At 40.7% G+C, this 19,330-nt stretch overlaps 2 protein-coding genes and 1 pseudogene across 2 annotated transcripts; all 3 read left to right on the top strand.

Moving 5' to 3' along the window:
• Positions 1 to 4,777: 4,777 nt before the first annotated feature.
• LOC115725802 (probable polygalacturonase At1g80170) lies at positions 4,778 to 6,210 on the top strand. Its single transcript, XM_048278094.1, has 5 exons — positions 4,778 to 4,936; positions 5,027 to 5,164; positions 5,318 to 5,600; positions 5,842 to 5,925; positions 6,036 to 6,210. Exons 1-5 carry the CDS (start codon positions 4,778 to 4,780, stop codon positions 6,119 to 6,121), a joined length of 750 nt encoding a protein of 249 aa, XP_048134051.1. The 3' UTR covers positions 6,122 to 6,210.
• A 1,807-nt stretch (positions 6,211 to 8,017) lies between these two features.
• On the top strand, positions 8,018 to 9,727 carry LOC115725800 (2-alkenal reductase (NADP(+)-dependent)-like). Its single transcript, XM_030655418.2, has 5 exons — positions 8,018 to 8,311; positions 8,494 to 8,671; positions 8,764 to 8,930; positions 9,021 to 9,103; positions 9,202 to 9,727. The coding sequence occupies exons 1-5, from the start codon at positions 8,078 to 8,080 to the stop codon at positions 9,578 to 9,580; spliced, it is 1,041 nt and encodes a 346-aa protein (XP_030511278.1). The 5' UTR covers positions 8,018 to 8,077; the 3' UTR covers positions 9,581 to 9,727.
• Positions 9,728 to 11,380: 1,653 nt separating this feature from the next.
• On the top strand, positions 11,381 to 18,938 carry LOC115725827 (annotated as a pseudogene).
• Positions 18,939 to 19,330: the final 392 nt, after the last annotated feature.

Here is a 19,330-nt window from a genome sequence, read left to right as displayed (position 1 = left end):
GTCGCGGAAGATACTAAGTTACACGTGATATTTTGATTGATTGACAATTATCCTAAAGGCAAGTTACTTCCATAATTCGAGTTACTCTATTTTTGGAAGCTTAAGATTTGATTCTGTGAGCAACCAAACCTACGTAAACTCATATTGTTTGTCAATGAATAAATTGATCAAGATTGATCTTCGTGGAGATTGTCCAACGAGAAAATTGGATGTGGAGGAGTGTATAAGGATATCAACAAGACATCGAAGAAGAAGACAAATGAAGGGTGGCAACCAATCCAAATACAGAGAAAAACTCTACATTCTTATACTATCTTCTCTGTACCGAAATTGTTATCTAGTGAGAAGTGTATCATTGTTATCTATTAGCTTGGGTATAAATAGCACCAGCTTCGGGAAGAAGTATTTGGGCATAAGCGGCACATACTACTGTAACTACTAAAAGATTATTAGTGGAATCCAGTCAATAGGCTGCTAGTCCGGGAGAGTAGACGTAGCCTTACATCGAGCCGAACCACTATGAAGCTTCGAATGCATTATTCTGTAACTACTTATATTCATTACTGTTCAATAGAAGGGCAATACACTAGTAAGTGATATAACTTGTTCATGCATATATGAACTCACTACTTATATGAGAGTTTACGCTTATATCAATCTCAACGGTTTTAATTCCGCAATATTTAGTCAATTTTCTGACATCGCCTTTTAACTCCCTTTCGTGATACTGTTAACCAAACAGCAAATAAACTTGCAAGGTTTATGATATAATTAAGGAATATGATTGATGGTCAAACAAATTCAGCTGAAATTCCATTCCGATTAGAGCTGTCAATATGGGTCTATAACCCATTTCTGACCCATATTTTATATAAATAGGTTCTATGTGAGTTGTTAGTTTTTAGAGGGCCCACTAAAAGTGGGTCCAAAAAAATTGAAGCTAAATCTGATGGATGAAAAATGGGTCACATATAAACCCATTTTCGACTCATGGGTGTGGCCTGCAGCTTCCATAAATTATAAATGGGCCTCAAAGGCAACTTGAATAGTTTATATTTTTTTATTTTTTTTAGCTTAAATTTTATATTTTTATAAATAAAAGAAAGAAAGAAAGATTATTTTTTTGGTCTGAAAAGAAAAGAAATTAAAAATATAAAAAAACTGCTCAGTGGCCGCCCGCCGCTACCGCCGCCTTGCGAATTTCTGTAAAGTAGGAAGTTCAAACTGAACAGATATAGGGGCCGTCTCAAAAATTGCCTGCTCGGTTTCGGTGCAAATCCAATGGAGTCCAAGCAATGGACTCCCAAACGGACATGGGAATCCTCAGCAGGAAATTGGGGAGGGTAAAAGTCCATGCAAGGTGGAGGAGAATGTCTCTGTGCTCGTAGAGAACACAGGAAGCCTCATTATGGTCAGCGACTCAGCGAGAGCTCGGCAAAACCGCTCAACATATTGATGATCATCGCGAACAAGAGCGCACCAACTTACAAAGCGCCATCGTCTTCATTACGGGGTGTGCTTCCTGGTCCTTATGAACACCGTGGACGCGATGATCGCCACGAGAATGATCTGGACGGTCTTGAAGATGTAGACAAACGCGTCCTTCCTAATGAACACCGCTGCCGTCGCCGGTCGCTGCCCGCCACAGCCGGGCGCCGGAGAAAGAAAAAAGAAAAAATAAAAGCAAAATGAAATAAAAAATATTTTTCAGTAATATAATTTTTTATTGTTTAATTTGCTTTTTTTAATTTGATATTGAGTTTTTATACAGGTAATATATACTCGAGAAGAACTTAAAATATGTTAAATGAGTTATATGGATTTTCCTAGAATATTAGTATGCTTTAGTAATATGGGTCAAAATGGATCGGGTCGGGCATGGATTAGTTGCTGGTGGAGTTGGGTATGGATCATTAAACATGGGTCGAAATGGATTAGGTGGGTTAATATATATTGGACCATATTGGATCCGATACGTCCCATACATTTGACACCTCTAGTTCCTGACTCGTCTGGCGCCTTTGATCATTACAGTTTCTGCCCTTCAACCGTTGAAGCACCACGTCTGTAGCCTATACAACTCATTGTTGCAGTGGAGTCCATGCTCTCTCCATCGGAGCTAGCAAGAGTTTGATGTGGTAAAACTTTTTGCGACCATCGTCTATCGATTAATGCCAATGCATGGGATTGGGAACGGCCGAAGATGAAGGGCTCACTGCACTCGAGTTTTTTAGCAATAAAACAACCCTGAGCCTTTTTACCCCGAATTGACAAATTGGGGCTAAATTAGGGCATAAAATCAAACCCTAATCTTACCCATTGAAATTACTTGTAAAATTGCAGATGATTATCTGCAATGAGAGTGACCCTAGAGCCTTAAAAAAAAAAAGTAGATTTGGGGACATTAATTGAATGATTGGTGTACTAGTACAAGGCGATTCTTGAGGCAGAGCAAGTGGAGTGGCATTCGAAGATGGAGTTGTTGGGTGCGTACATCGTCCATCGGCTATGTCACGGTCTTCAAGATCTCCTCGAGACTATGCAAGGATGTGGATTCAACCGATTTGTCTCGCCGGTCATGTCTTCGTCTTCACTGCAACGCTTTGTCTTCAATCCTCCCTCATGGTCTCATCTTCACTACGTACAAGGCCTTATCTTCCTCCTCCAAGCTTGAAGAACAAGTCCCTTCTTCGCCCATGCTTCGTATTTCATCGTCCCCGAGCTTTGCCGGACGAGAATTGGATCATCATGGAGGTGACCCACAGGTTGAGACTTTGCTCTGTTTCTCAATCATGAAAACAAAGCTTTCTCTTTTAAAGAGAGAGAGTGTGTTTTCCCCAAAGAAAGCTACTTGTTTTGTTTACTTTTGCTAGGTTGGACGAAAAATTCCCACGTTGGACTTCAATTTCTTTTATAGAGCCACGCGTGGGTCGAAAAGTAATTTAAAAAGCCACATAGGAATTTTGGCCGAAATTTTTCGCTAGAGGTACTTGAGTGATCATTTTTTTTTTTTAATTTAGCACTCAAGTGATCGGATGAAAACTTTTAGCATTAATGACCAATGTATGAAACTCTTGGTACTTCTACTATCGTTATCCCTTTAAAGGATCGTCGTTGTGTTCAATCACAATCTAGAAAGAAGGAAAATAGTGAAGATAAAGCAAGTTCATGGGACTTTCCCTTAGATCATGTGAAAAGCCATTTAAGCTGTGCATGGGAACCATTCTGTTTCGGAAAACCGATTCTGATTAAAATGAATTTTTCTGATTCTGTTTCTAAATGAGTTTTAGAGAATCAGAACGTGTTTGATAACTACCCAAAATTTCTACTCCTGAAATAGAAACACGTTTGATAATTACACAAAATTTCTGTTTCAAAAAACTGCTTCTCTTCTTAATTTTTTTCATTTAAGTCAAATAACTATGTAGTTACTTTGTAAAATTTCATCCTAAATTGAAAACTAATTTCCAATGCACACTAAAATAATTCAAAATACATTATTTTTTTAGCATGTCATAAATGAAACACAAATTTTAATACATTACGTTTGAAGTTCGATTGAAGCATTGGACGGTTGCCATACGTTACGTTTTGATTGCATTGTCCAAAATACATACAAATATAGCAATCGAATGATCAAATTATCTACTGACCAAAAAAAAATTTATCTTCCTTGATACGAAGTACAAGTCGTTCACATCATTTTGCAGCTTTTGTCCTAAATCCAAGTGGGTGTTTAGCTTTAGCTTCACATGCAAATGTTTACATTTTGTGACGCACGATTATGAGTAAGTATGTTATCATCCACATGTTGAATGCCATCATTTTCTGTGACATGTTTTACAAAAGAGTGAAATCTAGGAAATCTAGGAAATTTAGACCCAAATATATGAAAATGAGGTCAAACTAGCCTAGTATAAGCTTATTCTATTTTTAGGGATTTTCTAAATTTTTTGTGATTTTTAAAAAAATTTCCTATTGTTTTCCTTCTTCGCCGGGGGCGCTCTTCTCGGGACTATTCAATTTTTCTTTTCTTCCCTCCCAAAGTGTTTCAAGCTTCTTCTTTTTTCTCTCTCCTTTTCGTTTCTTTCATTTCACATGCATTTGCTTTCTTCAACCGGCAGAATTCGCTCTGGAATCTCTCTCTATGTAAGGAAATCCTGGCCTTTCTCTTCATACTCAAATCTCTCCATTGCTTCTGCTAAAGAAGATCCGGCGTTTCTTGTTTCAACCCTGTCCTGGTCCTGGATGGTTTCTGTTCCCCTGTTTCTTCTTCAGCATGGTGTCATACGTCTATGTTGAGTATTGACATGAGTCTCTGATAGTGTCTTGAAACTTTATGATGCTAATTTATTGGAGCATACACGTTCGTGCATGCGTGCATGCCGGTTTGATCTGAATCGAGTGTGTTTCTGTCAAGGAATGATTTGGAGCTCTAGTTCTCCAACATGGAACGTTCAAGTTGATTTTCTTTTCCTGATAATAGCAACTAAAGTCATAGGCCGTTACTTGAAACTAAAGTAAAGTTTTCGAACATTTTTTGACCGTTTTTTCTCCGTCTCATGCTTGTCCGGTCCCGCATGGAACCTTCTTACAGGGAAGAAGCAGGGGCAGCTATGAGATCGGTGGAAATGGAACATCTTTCCCTTCGGCTGGTGCTCGCGTTCGGTTCTGAAAGCATCAGGGTGAGAGTCCTAAGGATAAGCTTTTTGGTCAGGCCACTGATCTGTGTAATTCTGTTATTTGCATCCAAAGTCCAATGAAAACTAATTTGCGGATGGCTCCTTTGCAGCTTTGCAAGGTTACATTAGCTCTTATTCTCATCTTCGGATCGATTCCTTGTGGCTTCGGCATTGCGATCGGCTTCGGAGACTCAAGGTTCTTCAGTGTCTGCGATTATGGAGCCGTTGGTGATGGCCTCACAGAAGATACAGGAGTAATGCATTTTGCTGTTTTATGCACTCTGTTTGATCGAATACTTTTTCGCTCAGTATCTCGGATTTGGCATTGTCTCCACTTGCTGCAGGCATTCCTTGATGCTTGGCAGGCTACGTGTGGCACGCAATTTGAGAATCCGACCATGATCGTCCCCAATAATTTCACATTTCTGGTACATCAGCTTACATTCAGTGGACCATGCAACACCAAAAACATCACATTTCTGGTACACATAGATTGACTTCACTCTTTCACATGATTATCAAATGATTCGAAACGACCGGATTTGAGAGTGCAATGTGAAATCAGAAGCTTGATTCCTCTTTTATTTATTTATCCTTCATGTCAATCTCGACACATGCTTCATGCAATTCCATAGGTATTAGGGAATAATATAAAGGCACCTGCCTCGCCTAGAGCATGGACAGATCTCGACCCGAGCTCATGGATCACATTCGGCGGCATAGATCAGCTTCATGCCACTGGTTTTGGTACAATTGATGGACAGGGATCAGAGTGGTGGAATCAATCCTGCAGATACCATTCACATTTGGTACATAAAAATTTCCAAGTATGTTTTTCATTATACTCGTTTTCTGGTGGCTCGGATCAAGCAATGAACTGCAATTTTTCAGGAAGGATGCACTTCTCTGGCACTGACAGTAAGTCTACAAACCTATTATCTCGCACTGTAACAAACGCACATCTAAGTGACATATTGATAGGATATTAAAGTGTTTTAGTAGAACATTTGTGGCGATTTTTTAATTGCTTTGCAGGCTATGAAATTCCTTTCGTGCCGTGCAGGCAGTCTTAACAATATAAAACTTGTACACAGTTCTCAAACCCATGTGTTGATGAGGGGATGTGGCTTCTTTAACATCGGCAAATTGTCGATTGAAGCTCCCTGCACGAGCCCCAACACCGATGGCATTCACATTCAATCCTCGCAGCATGTGTCCATCACGAATAGAGTCATTGGAACTGGTAATTTCCGCGGTTACTCTTCTGTTTGGTCTTCCTTATTGAGGGCAGAAGTCAGGAATGTTCGTCTCTGGGATTTCTGTTTTCCTTGAAGTTGGGCTTGTGACCACCAGGTGATGATTGTATATCCATAGGAGACTATATTTCGAATGTTTATGTCTCATCTGTCACATGTGGACCTGGCCATGGTGTAAGGTGAAGTTTGATTCTTCATGCTGTCTCTGTCAATGTGATTATATGATGGAATCAATCACGACGAAAGGGCGTCGGATCATGAACACAAACATCTCTTTGAGCTATCTTAATCTGGAAAATTATCCACATCATGATTCTCCAAGACAAATGCATAAGATGGCTGTACTTTGTATTCAGGTATTGCGATCAGTCCCCGCCCTCGTCGGACCGAATATGGGCCTAGTCAGTCTAGGAACAGCATATCTTCTCAACGGGGCCGTCTGTAATGACCCAACCCGATCCACGTGGGCCAAACCCCAAAAGAAGTAATCTAAGCAACCACATAAGGTGGTGATCGTCTTGAGGTGGGTGTTGGCTTATGAATCACTTGACAGATCCACTCCCGACTAAATGGGACTTGAGATGCCACACATGTGCTATTGCTTCCTCACATACTAACTCAAGTATGGGAGGTTAAGATCAAGAAAAAAAAAAAGTATGGGACGTCAAATCAGGGTAAAAAACCCGAACGCCTCAACCCGATTTCATGCCCGGTGAAAGTCTTGGCGGACTCGGAAGGATCGATCTTTGTTGGGAGGAACAACTCATAGAATTGATCAACTTTGAGCATCGTCTACGATTACCTCGTCCGCTCCAAATTTAACCCCACTAACATGCATTGTAGTCTTCAGCAAATGGTATCATTCACATCCAGAACCATACAGACTATAACTGTATCAAATTTTCAGAACATTTGAACATTGATTATGTCATCGGCTTTCGACACGCCACGCCTGCGCACACAGCTTTCGCTTGTGCCGAAACAAGATGCTGCAAGTCGGAACAATCATGGCACGTCTGGTATGTGACCTGCTAAAGTACAGACGAATTCCGGTTCTAGAAGCACAAGTTTGCCATTGTCCGCAAGCATATATCTGAATCGACAGAAGAGTTAGTAATTGTTTTTGGAATCTATGAATTTTTTTCCTCTTCTTAAAATTGTGAACGAGTTAGGTAATGGTTTTCCACTTAATTTTGACAAGTAATTGTGCACATTAAGGCACATCAACCCAAAGGATCTTGACAATTGCATACGATGAACCATGTGCAGTTCATGGGGCCGGCAATTGCTGTGACGACTTTGTTTTTCTTAATAGCGGATTCACACGAGGAATCTTCTCTTGGGGCGAGTCCTACATATTTCTTGATCCCACTTCTTGTCTTTTTAGTCCGACTTACTCCTATGATGTGAAATTCCTAAACAGGAAGAGAGACTCCAATCTTTTCTGGGGAATAAGTGCAGAACAAGTTCTTTACATTTTGATTGTCGATTGTTCTCAACGTTTAGAAAATGTGCAATCAAGTTTTAATCTCACTGTTGGTGGGTTTCCGATGTTCGAATTCCTATGTATATAAATGTCACGTCGCCACGAACCTGAGAGCTTTGTAGGATTTCTGACGGCGACTTAGGACTTGATCGCACCTTTTTAATAATGTTAAAGACTTCATCGATCGAAATATAATGTTAACAGCTCAGTTAATGGTAATTCCAACGTTCGAAACGTGTATCGATTATTTACTAATTGGTTTTTGAACTCAAATCTTAGGTGCACAAACTTCAATAATGTGCTGACGCTGCCTCTGTACCACAATTTTCAGATGAACAAGAGAAAAATTCTATCTTTTTTTTTTCTTTTTGACTTTCATATTTGGGCTCATACAGACAGATCGGCTAGAGGGATATTCCTAGGAACTGTAACATGCACATTTTGTTTCAAAAACGACGGAGGAAATAGTTTTGAGGAATCAATCACCAAGGCTAAGCCAGTGATATGCTCTATAAGTATAGGTACATAGATGATTCACATTACAACAGAGATCTAACCATATATAGATAAGAATTAGCTTTTTGCGGCTTCTTCTGCTGCTGCTTCGCTTGTTTTCTTGAGCTTCTTTCAACAACAAGGAGGCAAGGCAACCCATGGAGGTGATGAACAAGTATTGGACCATAAAGACCACCATAGAGGATGCACCCAAGGAAGCTGACTTCGATCTCAAGACTTCAACTTTGGCTCTGTCGCTCGACCCTGGCTCGAAGGAGATGATTGTCAAGAATCTGTACTTGTCCATCGACCCGTACCAGTTGAACCGGATGAAGAGTTCCAGCTCGTCGCAGAAGACCGGCGGTTTCGCCACGGGAATCAGTCCTGGCCAGGTTACTCACTCTGATCATGTAGTAGCTAAGTCTGTTTTGACATTGTTGATGTTCTGTGAATCAAATTGGAAGTTTTTAGGTGATAAAATACTATTTTTCAGTGAATTTGTAATGCTTCCAATGCTTGCAATGATGAATAAAATTGGATCATCGTGAAGACCAAGCTAATAATTTGTAAACAGGAAATTGAAGCTTTTGGTGTGGCAAGAGTTGTGGCCTCGGATAATCCTGAGTATGAGAAGGGCGAATTGGTCGCGGGGCTTGTCACTTGGGCAGAGTATAGCAAGATAGGAAGCAATGGAATAATCAGGAAGCTTGATCCAATGGGGTTTCCTCTGTCTTACCATGTTGGGATATTGGGTAATCTCTTTCACCATCTTATCTCCCTGTATGATGTTTTTTCGTCCCTTGATAAAGACCCCTGTTTGATCCTCCTTATTTTGTTCATCCAGGATTCAGTGGGCTCACAGCCTATGCCGGGTTCCTCGAGGTATGCAAGCCGAAGCGAGGCGAGAAGGTGTTTGTATCGGCGGCATCTGGGTCAGTTGGCAACTTGGTCGGACAGTTCGCAAAGTTGCATGGGTGCTACGTCGTCGGTTGTGCCGGAAGCAAACCAAAGGTCACTTTTCCAATAGTCCTACATCACAAGTTTCCCCAATGTTTCCGTCACCGGAAGATCATGAATCATTACCTTGTTTTGTTGTTACAGGTACAACTGCTCAAGGAAAAACTAGGTTTTGATGAGGCCTTCAACTACAGGGAGGAAACTGATTTGAACTCAACTCTCAAAAGGTCAGATCCTTCAGAGTATATCAAGAATCGAGATTGTAGATTCTCTTCTCAAAATAAACTGAGTCATTTTTCTGGCGTTTGTTTTTGTCAATTGACAGGTATTTTCCTGACGGGATCGACATATACTTCGACAACGTGGGTGCAGAGATGCAAGAAGCCGCAGTCGCTAACATGAATACCTTTGGCAGAGTTGCCGTGTGCGGAGTAATATCCGAGTATACAGATTCGGGGAAAAGAGCAGCGCCTGACATGTTAGATGTTATTTACAAGAGAATAAAGATCCAGGGCTTTTTAGCTGGGGATCACATTGGCCTTTTCCAGGAGTTCATCTCAACCACCTGCGACCGTCTCCGCAGTGGCGAGTTATGCCCACTCGAGGACATCTCGGATGGCCTGGACAGCATTCCCTTTGCTTTCGCGGGGCTGTTTCGCGGCGACAACATCGGGAAGAAAATGGTCAAGATTGCAGAAGAATGAGAGTTTGCTTGCTGGGGTTATAAGTTAGTCAGATCAGTGCTCCAATATCTGATACATTCGAGTTTAAGTATCATAAATTCCCGGAAACTTTTGATGTCTTTTATGGTGGGAATCTTGAGATGGAGAATGGCAAAACAATTCGATGCAGATCAGGCAATGAAAACTTCAGAAATTAGGAAAAATGAGAAAATCTGGACGTAAGACTTACTTATGGGAGGTCTTAATCATAACTTGGTTAGGTTCTTGATTATGGATATTTTCTTAACCAGATCAGTTTTAGCTTCTTCATGTTTATACATTTTGGCTTAGCCTTTAGTCTTATTGTTGCTTGAAGTTTGCTCAGGATACACAGACTTTCATTAATCATATTCGTGCCAGAGTTGTAATCTTAGTCGAGTTGAGTTGTCATTCTTGTTAGAGTTATAATCGAGTCAAGCTGAGTTAATACAACTTAATATTCGAACTCGACTCGACTCAAACACGAACATTGACTTTAATCTCAAGGTCATTAGTCTTGCAAATTCAATATGCGCATGGCTAGAAAAGTAAATTTATTCAACAAAATAAACAATGGGAGAAAAATATAGGGTTAATATCACGAAAACCTCCAAACCGATACACATATGATCAATTTACCTCAAATTAATTTTTTGCCCACAAAAATTTCCAAACTGCCACGCTTGTGATTAATTTACTCAAACTAATTTTTTGACCACAAAAAATTCTCAAATTAGTACACCCGTGACATTATTATCTTTTGTTAATTTTCTTTAAATTGGATTAATACCACGAAAAATTTAGAACTATCTGTTGACAAATTTTCCTTTCTTTAGTTTCCATTAAATTGAGTTAATACCAGAAGAATTCCAAATGGGTATACCCGTCAATTGCCACGTGTCATCTAACTTAGTAATTCGACAATAAAATTTAATGGAAACTAACATAGGGAAAATTGGTTATAAGTGTATCGATCCGAGGTCTTTCATAGTCAAAAAAATAATTTGAGGTAAATTTATCACGGGTATACCATTTATGATTTTTTTTATGATATTAACCCAAAGATATATGATTCCCTTTAGGTCACATGTCATCTATTATATTCCATCGGGACACAATTACGTACACAATACAACGCGTTATTCTACCTAAAACTCGAGATTAAGAAAATGACAAAGTTTGATTGGACAATAACTTTGGTATTGTGCTTATAAATAAAGCTGAATGAATAGGCAATAATTTATTCTGAAAATTTGAGCTACTAATTTATGCAGCGAAGTACATTTTAAATCTTAACATATAAAGAAAATCACAGTCATGTCCTCTTGCACAAAAAGCAAGTGGGTGATTATTCTATTCTAATCAGGTGATTATGCGAATGGAAATTGGTGATCACTTGAGACAAATTGGCCAGGAGGCCTAAAGGAATCTTCTCTACGCATGACTATTCCATCAGCTTTACTTGATAAATGGCAATTTGTCACGAGGAATTATCTGGCCAACGAAAATGGAATCTTCTCTTGCTGCGGGTGTTGCTTGTTCTTGATCCTGCCCTTGTCTTTTTGTGTGTCTACATACATATATTTGTTTCTCTTAAGGTTTTTGAAAAGGACAATAACAATCACAATCACTAAAAAGGCCTTTCACCTAGAATGCAGTACTAAGTTTACCACTTGAAATGTCAATTTCATGCAGCTGTCTATGTATATATGGTCCTATGGTTATAGCAAGACGTGTCAATTTCACCCAGACGAGGATCCGTCTAGTCTCCTAGCTTCAGCTTCTTCTTGCTCTTCTGCAACCATGGAAGTGGCCAACAAGTACGTGACCCTGAAGACCCACATAGAGGGTGCACCCAAAGAATCTGAATTTGATCTGTGAACCTCGCCTTGGGCTCTATCGCTCGACCCCGGTTCAGACTAGATGATTGTGAAGAACCTGTCGTGTCCATCTGTTATTGCTGATATATTCAGCCAATTTACACAAACTTCTAGTTGCACAGAGAGAGATGGAATGAAAAACATGAACTTCATCGTTTTAGAAAAACTGTCAAGTACAAGCAAAATAGGAACCTTTTTAGAACCGCACACAAACGTGCAAAACAAACTTGTTTCACTTCCTAGAAAATAGCTAACAGACTTGTTCCACTTCCTAGAAAATAGCTAACAAACCAACCGCTTAACAAACAAACTTGACTGAATAACAAAAAAAGGCTACAACTCCAACAAACTCCTCCTTGGATCAGTTGCTGCTGCAAACTCCTATTTTCTCTATTAACAGCTCAAATCTTCCAGCCTGAAGTGGCTTTGTGAACATGTCTGCAAGCCGATCTTCCGATCCGCAATAGACCAACTTAACTTCACCACTTTGTTGCACTTCACGCGAAAAGAAAATTTTGACCTTAAAATGCTTGGTTTTACCATGGAAAATTGATTCTGTGATATTGCTAATGCAGCCTCATTGTCCACGTTAGCTTCAATGCAATCACCAGAATTCAACCACGGATCCTTCATTATCTTCTTCAGCCACAAAGCTTGATTTGCAGCTGCGGTAGTTGCTATAAACTCAGCCTCTGCAGTGGGTCGAGCTACAATCTCTTGCTTTTTGGAACACCAGGAGAAACAAGCGGAACCAAGAGTGAAGCGGTACCCGGATGTACTCTTCATGTCATCCACTAAGCTAGCCCAGTCACTATTAGAAAAGCCCCGCAACTTAAACTTCCGGCCTTTCCTAAACTTCACACCAAAGAACAATGTTCCTTTGAGGTATCTCAAGACCCTTTTTGCAGCCACTAAATGTAACCGATCGGGACTATTCATGAACCTGGATAGAACACCGACAGCAAATAGAATATCTAGTCTAGTTGCTATAAGATACATGAGACATCCAATCAAGCTTCTATACATAGAAGCATCTCATGCATCTGTTCCATCATTCTTCTGCAGCTTCTCCTTAGCAGCCATAGGAGTGCCGACACTTCTACAATCTTCCATCTAAAACTTCTTCAGAATTTCCTTCATGTATTTTTTTTTTTATTTTAGCAGATGAAGATCTCATGTGAAGCTTGTTTGATTTCCAGACCCGGGAAATAAGCCATTTTTCCCAAGTCCGACATCTCAAAACCTGCAAACAGACCTTGCTTCACCCTCTCTATCGGTTCCACATCATTCCCTGTCACCAACAAATCATCTACATAGAGTGACAGAATTACAACACCGTGATTCACCCTCTTGACATAAAGAGTGAACTCACTCAAACTTTTTACAAAGCCAAAATCCCGCAAATATCTGTCTATCTTCCCATACCAAGCTCTTGGAGCTCGCTTCAATCCATATAGAGCTTTCCTCAATATGTATACCTTCTCTTCTTGTCCTTTGATACTGAAGCCTTCAAGTTGTTCAACAAAAATCTCCTCCTCGAGCTCTCCATTCAGAAATGCAAACTTGACATCTAACTAAAATATAGGCCACCCATTCTCTGCTGCAATAGATAATAGTAGCCTGATTGTATCAAGTCTTGCAACAAGAGCAAAAGTCTTAGAATAGTCTACTCCCCATATCTAAGCATAGCCTTTCACAACTAGTCTAGCTTTGTGTTTGTCAACAGAACCATCGGGATTAAGTTTTGTTCCGAACACCCACTTAACCCCAATCACATTCTTATCGGCTAGTCCGTCAACAAGCTCCAATGTGTGGTTTTTCCGAATCATTGCCAACTCCTCCTGCATTGTTGCAATCCACCTCCGATCCTCCTTAGCTTCCACAAAGTTAGCTGGTTCAAGCTGTTGAGAAAAAATCCCTAGACGGTTTTGAAGTTGACAAAACAATCCTAGTACTATTGTATTTTGAGATAATGTTGTGATTTACTTGTTTTACGGATTATCCTTTGGTGCGGGGATGCACAGGATTGAATCTAGCAAAAGGATTTAGCTCAGATGTTGTTTCTGAGAGTCTCATATGCTGGTTCGAGCTCGGACGTTGAGTGAGGATAGCTTAGACGTTGGAATGACGCTCAAGCTCCGAGAGAAGTACTTCACTAGCGTGAATCAGAATTTCAAGAGGAATACAAATTGAGCTTAATTGATGCATATCAACGGACGCCATCGAGCTGGATCATCCTTGAAGATTCTTATCGATTGTGATCAATCAAGAATGCGGAACCAAGAAGACAAATCAGGACTTTCTAAATGGAAGAAACCGTCTATGGAAACCCGGGATCATAATTGTATGGGCGATTTGATCCAAACGGGGAAGACTTTCCTTTGGCAATCCCCAACGGCTAAGAGATCTTCTTTTTGCAAACATCTCGTCCAAAAGGGTAGATTTGGAGAGATCTCTTCCGGATGCCTTGAAACAGTTAGATTGGAGGCGGAAGAGTATAAAAGACATCTCGAAGACGAAGGGAAGATAGATCGGCGTAAAGATGGAAAAGTGTTCATAATTCCTAGATAGAGTGTACTCCATTTTAAACACACTTCTTGATCCATCCATTGTAATTGTGAGGAGGTGTACACAAGAGTGTTGAACGCTAGGTGTGAAGTCCTGCGTATCAAGGAGATCACCGATCCGTAACCTCTGAGCAGATTAATAGTGGAATCCAGCCGATTGGCTGTCGGTAGAAGAAGTGGGCGTAGGCTTAACCAAAGCCGAACCACTATAATTCCTCTGTGCAGTTTTTCTTATCTCTTACTCTAATCACTCTAAATACTTTGTGATAGCTAAACTGCACACGGACAATACGCATCGATCCTATTACATATCTTACATCAATTGAATTACTTGAGCATCCGAGATTTCTGTTTTATACCGTGTGATTTGAATTCCGCAATAAAATCTTAAAATCACACGTTATCACCTATTCACCCCCCTCTAGGTGAATTCACTAGCCATCAACACAAGCACTGCCACATTGCTTCTTTCATAAATTTCAGCAAGTAACCTTGTGCCTCTTCTTGCGAGATCATCCATAGTATCTTCCAACCCATCCACAACTTCATCAACCTGTACAATTGTTGCAAGTTGTCCCGCAAATTGCTGCTCTCCCGCTTTCTTTTCTTCCATCCAATTCCATTCATCTTCCTCTAGAAAAACAACATCTCTGCTCACACTCACCTTCCCCGTTATAGGCTGAAAAATCCTGTAAGCCTTTGATTGGAGACTGTACCCAATGAAGACTCTAGGCTCAGCTCTTTGATCCAGTTTGTCCCTCTTGACCCGAGGAACATGAGTATAACACAAACACCCAAAAAACTTCAAATTCTTCACAGAAGGTCTAACACCATACCAGGATTCAAAAGGTGTTGACCTCTCTAAGGCCTTTGTGGGCAATCTGTTCAACAAGAACATTGTAGTATTAACTGCCTCGGCCCAGAACTTCTTAGGTAACATCTTCTCCCGCATCATACATCTGGCTATCTCCATAATACTTCTATTTTTCCTCTCACCGACCCCATTCCGTTGAGGTGAATAGGGAGTAGTGAACTGCTGCACAAAGCTTGTTTGCTCACGGTTTAACTTAAACTTGTGAGCAGTGTACTCAAAACCATTATCAGACCCGAGCATTTGGATTTTCTTCCCAGTTTGATTCTCAACTAAGGCTTTGAACTTCACAAACACATCAGCAACTTCAGACTTGGCTTGCAGAAAGTAAATCTAGCTCATGCTAGTTATGTCATCTATGAAAGTAATGAAATACCTGCAACTACTGAGAGATGACTCAAACATACGTCCACATAAGTCCGTATGGACTAATTGCAGCTTCACACATGCTTTCCAGCCTCCTCCTTTGAAAGGAAATCTGGCTTGCTTGCTAAGAAGACAAGTTCTGCACCGTGGAAATTCCTCCTCCAAACTTGGCAAGTCATCCGCCAAGCTATTCCTCTGCATAAACAACATGTTCTTCCTATGAACATGCCCAAGCCTTTTATGCCATAGCTCTGCATTTTCTTCTTTGCACTTCAAAGCCATTTGTTGCATCTCCTGTGAATTGAATAGGAAGCACTTGTCCTTCATTGGCATTCTCAGCACTTCCTTGCTATCTGCATTATCAATAAGACATTCCTTCCCTTCAAACTTCACCTTATAGCCCCTCTCAACTAATTGACCAACACTCAACAAAGTTTGGTCAACTTTTGGCACAAAGAGAACATCACTAATTAGCTTCACCTCATGATTTCCTTCAATAGCCACTGTACCCTTCCCTTGCACTTCGATAAACCGTCCATTACCAATTTTGACTCTGGACTCGACTGACCTGTCTAGACTCCTAAACAACTTCAAATTACCAGTCATATGATTGGCACAACCACTATCCACTAGCCATGCATCATTCTCAACATGAGAACCAGAATAGGAAGCTACAAACAAGTGCTCTTCCTCGGTCTCATTCACTGCTATCTGTGTTTCTCCTGCTTGTTGGTGATTGTTCTCTTTGTAGATAGCTTCCATGTGACCAACCTTGTGACATCTTCTACACTTAGCATCAGGCTTCCTCTAGCATCTAAAGGAATGATGATTAGTTCCACCACGTTGTTGACAAGGCTTCTTGTTCTTCTTCCAGTTGCCAAACCCACTATAACTTCCTTCTTTTGCTGCAAACTTGGAGTCACCTACATTCCCTTTTGACTGATTCCATTTCTTCTCTCTGCCTCCATCATTGAACTTCACTTTAGCTTGTAGTGCACCCTCTACGGGCTCTTCTCTTATCACCAGTCTTCTATGCTCCCGTGCTGCCGGGGCACTTAACAATTCTACAAGCTTTATGTCGGCTAAGTCTCTTGTATTTTCCAGAGAAGCTATGGTGGCTTCAAACTTCTCTGGAATAGACACCAAGATACCAGCCTTTCATCCTTCAAGCCAATCCCTAAGACTCTGATCTTTTCAGCTATTTCAATCAGCCTATCAGAGTATTCCTTCACCGACTCTGAATCCTTCATCTGCTATCTCTCAAACTCCCTCAAGAGATTCAGCACCTTCATGCTCCTTACCTTCTCATCTCCCTCGTATTCATCCTTCAAGAAATCCCATATTGCCTTTGCAGAATCACATCTCATGATCCTTGTGAAGATAGGGGTTGAGACAACAACATACAGGCAAGACTTTGCCTTGGCCTTCCTTGTGGTTCTCTCTTTACGGTACTTTATCTTATTCAAGGTCGGATTGTTTGGAAGTGGAGCAACCTCATAATCATTCTCCACAGCCTCCCATAGATCATGACCCTCCAAGAATGCTGTCATCTTGACAGCCCAAGTTTGATCATTTTCCCCAGTAAAGATTGGAGTAGCCATTGCAAATAATCCACTTGATCCTACCTCCATCATCTTTTTCTTTGCAGATTGGAAGCAGTCTTCACACTCGCTTACCCTCACTTCACAGTCCCTTAAGATCCCACAGAGGCTCGATACCACTTGTTATTGCTGATATATCCAGCCAATTCACACAAACTTCTAGTTTCACAGAGAGAGATGGAATGAAAAACATAAACTTCATCGTTTTAGAAAAACTGTCAAGTACAAGCAAAATAGGAACCTTTTTAGAACTGCACACAAATGTGCAAAACAAGCTTGTTCCACTTCCTAGAAAATAGCTAACAAACCAACCGCCTAACAAACAAACTTGACTGAATAACAAAAAAAAGTTAAAACTACAGAACATCAGCAGCAGCACCGAGACACAGCTCCAACACCATCGACCCGTACCGGTTGAACCGGATGAAGCTTTACAGCTCGTCGCAAAAAACCAGCCCCGGTTTCGAAAGAGTTACACTTGATGAGGATAGTGTCACTCGTTCACCGCAGCTAAATACATGTTCACAGGAAAATCACGTAAATGTGATTTCTTTGATTTTTGTCTCAAAATCTCTCTGCAGGAAATTCAGGCTTATGGTGTGGCAAAAGTTGTGGCTTCAGACAATGTTGAATTTGAGAAGGGTGACTTGGTGTTGGGAGTTGTTACTTGGGCAGAGTACGGTAAGATAGGAAGAAACGGGATGATCAGGAAGCTTGATCCATTGGGGTTCCCTTTGTCCTACCATGTTGGAATATTGGGTAAAATTTCTCTATTGACCAACAACTTCCTATTATCATAATCTTTTCAATGATACATGATCTCTTCCTGATCAAAAGAATTTTAAAAGACTCCGCCTGAGAAAAGAATTTTGCAGGCGTACTTCGGATTTCGGAATGTTCACGCTGAAGTAGCTGTGTTACTCTGGCAATGTTTTAAATTAACTGATTTTAACTGAAGAAACATGACAATTCCAGATGGTGTTGAAGTCATATGGTTTATGACAGCAATATGTCACAGAAGGTACAAATTTGAACAAGGAGATGGCTTAACAGGGTCAAGAAATTATGTAGGGGTTGTTTGACCTTCGATCGGTATCTTGCAGAATGTGCTACAGTTGGGTGATACAAATTATGTCTCAAGCAATGTCAAGCTCTTGATCTGAGCCTCTCAGGAGACATCAAATGAAAAAACATTTGTTTGCACTGATGCTTCAGATTACCAACGTTTTCTTCCCTTCTGGTTGTGTTTTGTTAGGATTCGGTGGACTTAAAGCCTATGCCGGGTTCTTCGTGATATCCAAGCTGAAGCAAGGTAAGAAGGTGTTTGTACCGGCGGCATCCGGGTCAATTGGGAACTTGGTTGGACAGTACGTGAAGTTGCACGGGTGCTACGTCATTGGTTGTGCCGGAAGCAAACGAAAGGTCACTTTCCCCATAGCCCTACATTACAAGTTTCCCGAATGCTTCCATCGCCAAAAGATCATGAATCATGAACTTGTTTTGTTGTTACAGGTACAGCTGCTCAAGGAAAAACTAGGTTTTGATGAGGCCTTCAACTACGGGGAGGAAACTAATTTTAACTCAAACTCTCAAACGGTCAGATTCTTCAGAGTGTATCAAGAATCTAGATTGTATATTCTCTTCTCAAAATAAAACTCCTAGTCATTTTTGTTGCGTTTGTTTTTGTCGATTGACAGGTACTTTCCGGACGGGATCGATATATACTTTGACAACATGGGCGCCGAGATGCAAGGAGCCGCGGTCGCTAACATGAACGCCCAGGGCAGAGTTGCCGTGTGCGGAGCAATATCCGAGTATACAGATCCGGGGAAAAGAGCCGCCCCCAACATGTTAGACGTCATATGCTAGAGAATAAAGATCCAGGGGTTTTTAACCGGCGATTACGTTGGCCTTTCCCAGGATTTCATCTCAACCACCAGCGACCATCTCCGCAGCGGCGAGTTGTGCCCGCTCGAGGACCTCTCGGATGGCCTGGACAGCATTCCCTTTGCTTTCGCGGGGCTGTTCCGTGGCGACAACATTGGGAAGAAAATTGTTAAGATTGCAGAAGAATGACAGCTTGCTAATTGGGTTATAACTTAGCCAGATCAATGCCTCAATATTGGAATCCTTCAGAGTTTGCTACAACATGAACTTTACACGAGTGTTGTCATCTCTATTAGTGCTATTTTAATCGCATTACTTCATATCCTCAATAAATATGCGCATTGCATCGGCTAATACATCGTCATTTTTCGCAAAAAGGAAAAATTTTACATGAGGTTGTACCGGCATCATCAGACGATACTCACAAGGCCAACTATAAAGACAAAAAGTTCAGGCCCATGGAACAAAAAGCTTATGAAAAAATATGATTTGATTGGGTGCTTGATTGCGATTGTTTTCTTAACCAAATTAGTTTCAGCTTCTTCAAGTTTATACGTTTTGGTTTAGCCTTTAGTCTTACC

The sequence above is a fragment of the Rhodamnia argentea genome, chromosome 4 (assembly GCF_020921035.1).
Source record: "Rhodamnia argentea isolate NSW1041297 chromosome 4, ASM2092103v1, whole genome shotgun sequence".
Lineage (NCBI taxonomy): Eukaryota > Viridiplantae > Streptophyta > Magnoliopsida > Myrtales > Myrtaceae > Rhodamnia > Rhodamnia argentea.
This window is presented reverse-complemented; position numbering and strand designations above follow the sequence as displayed.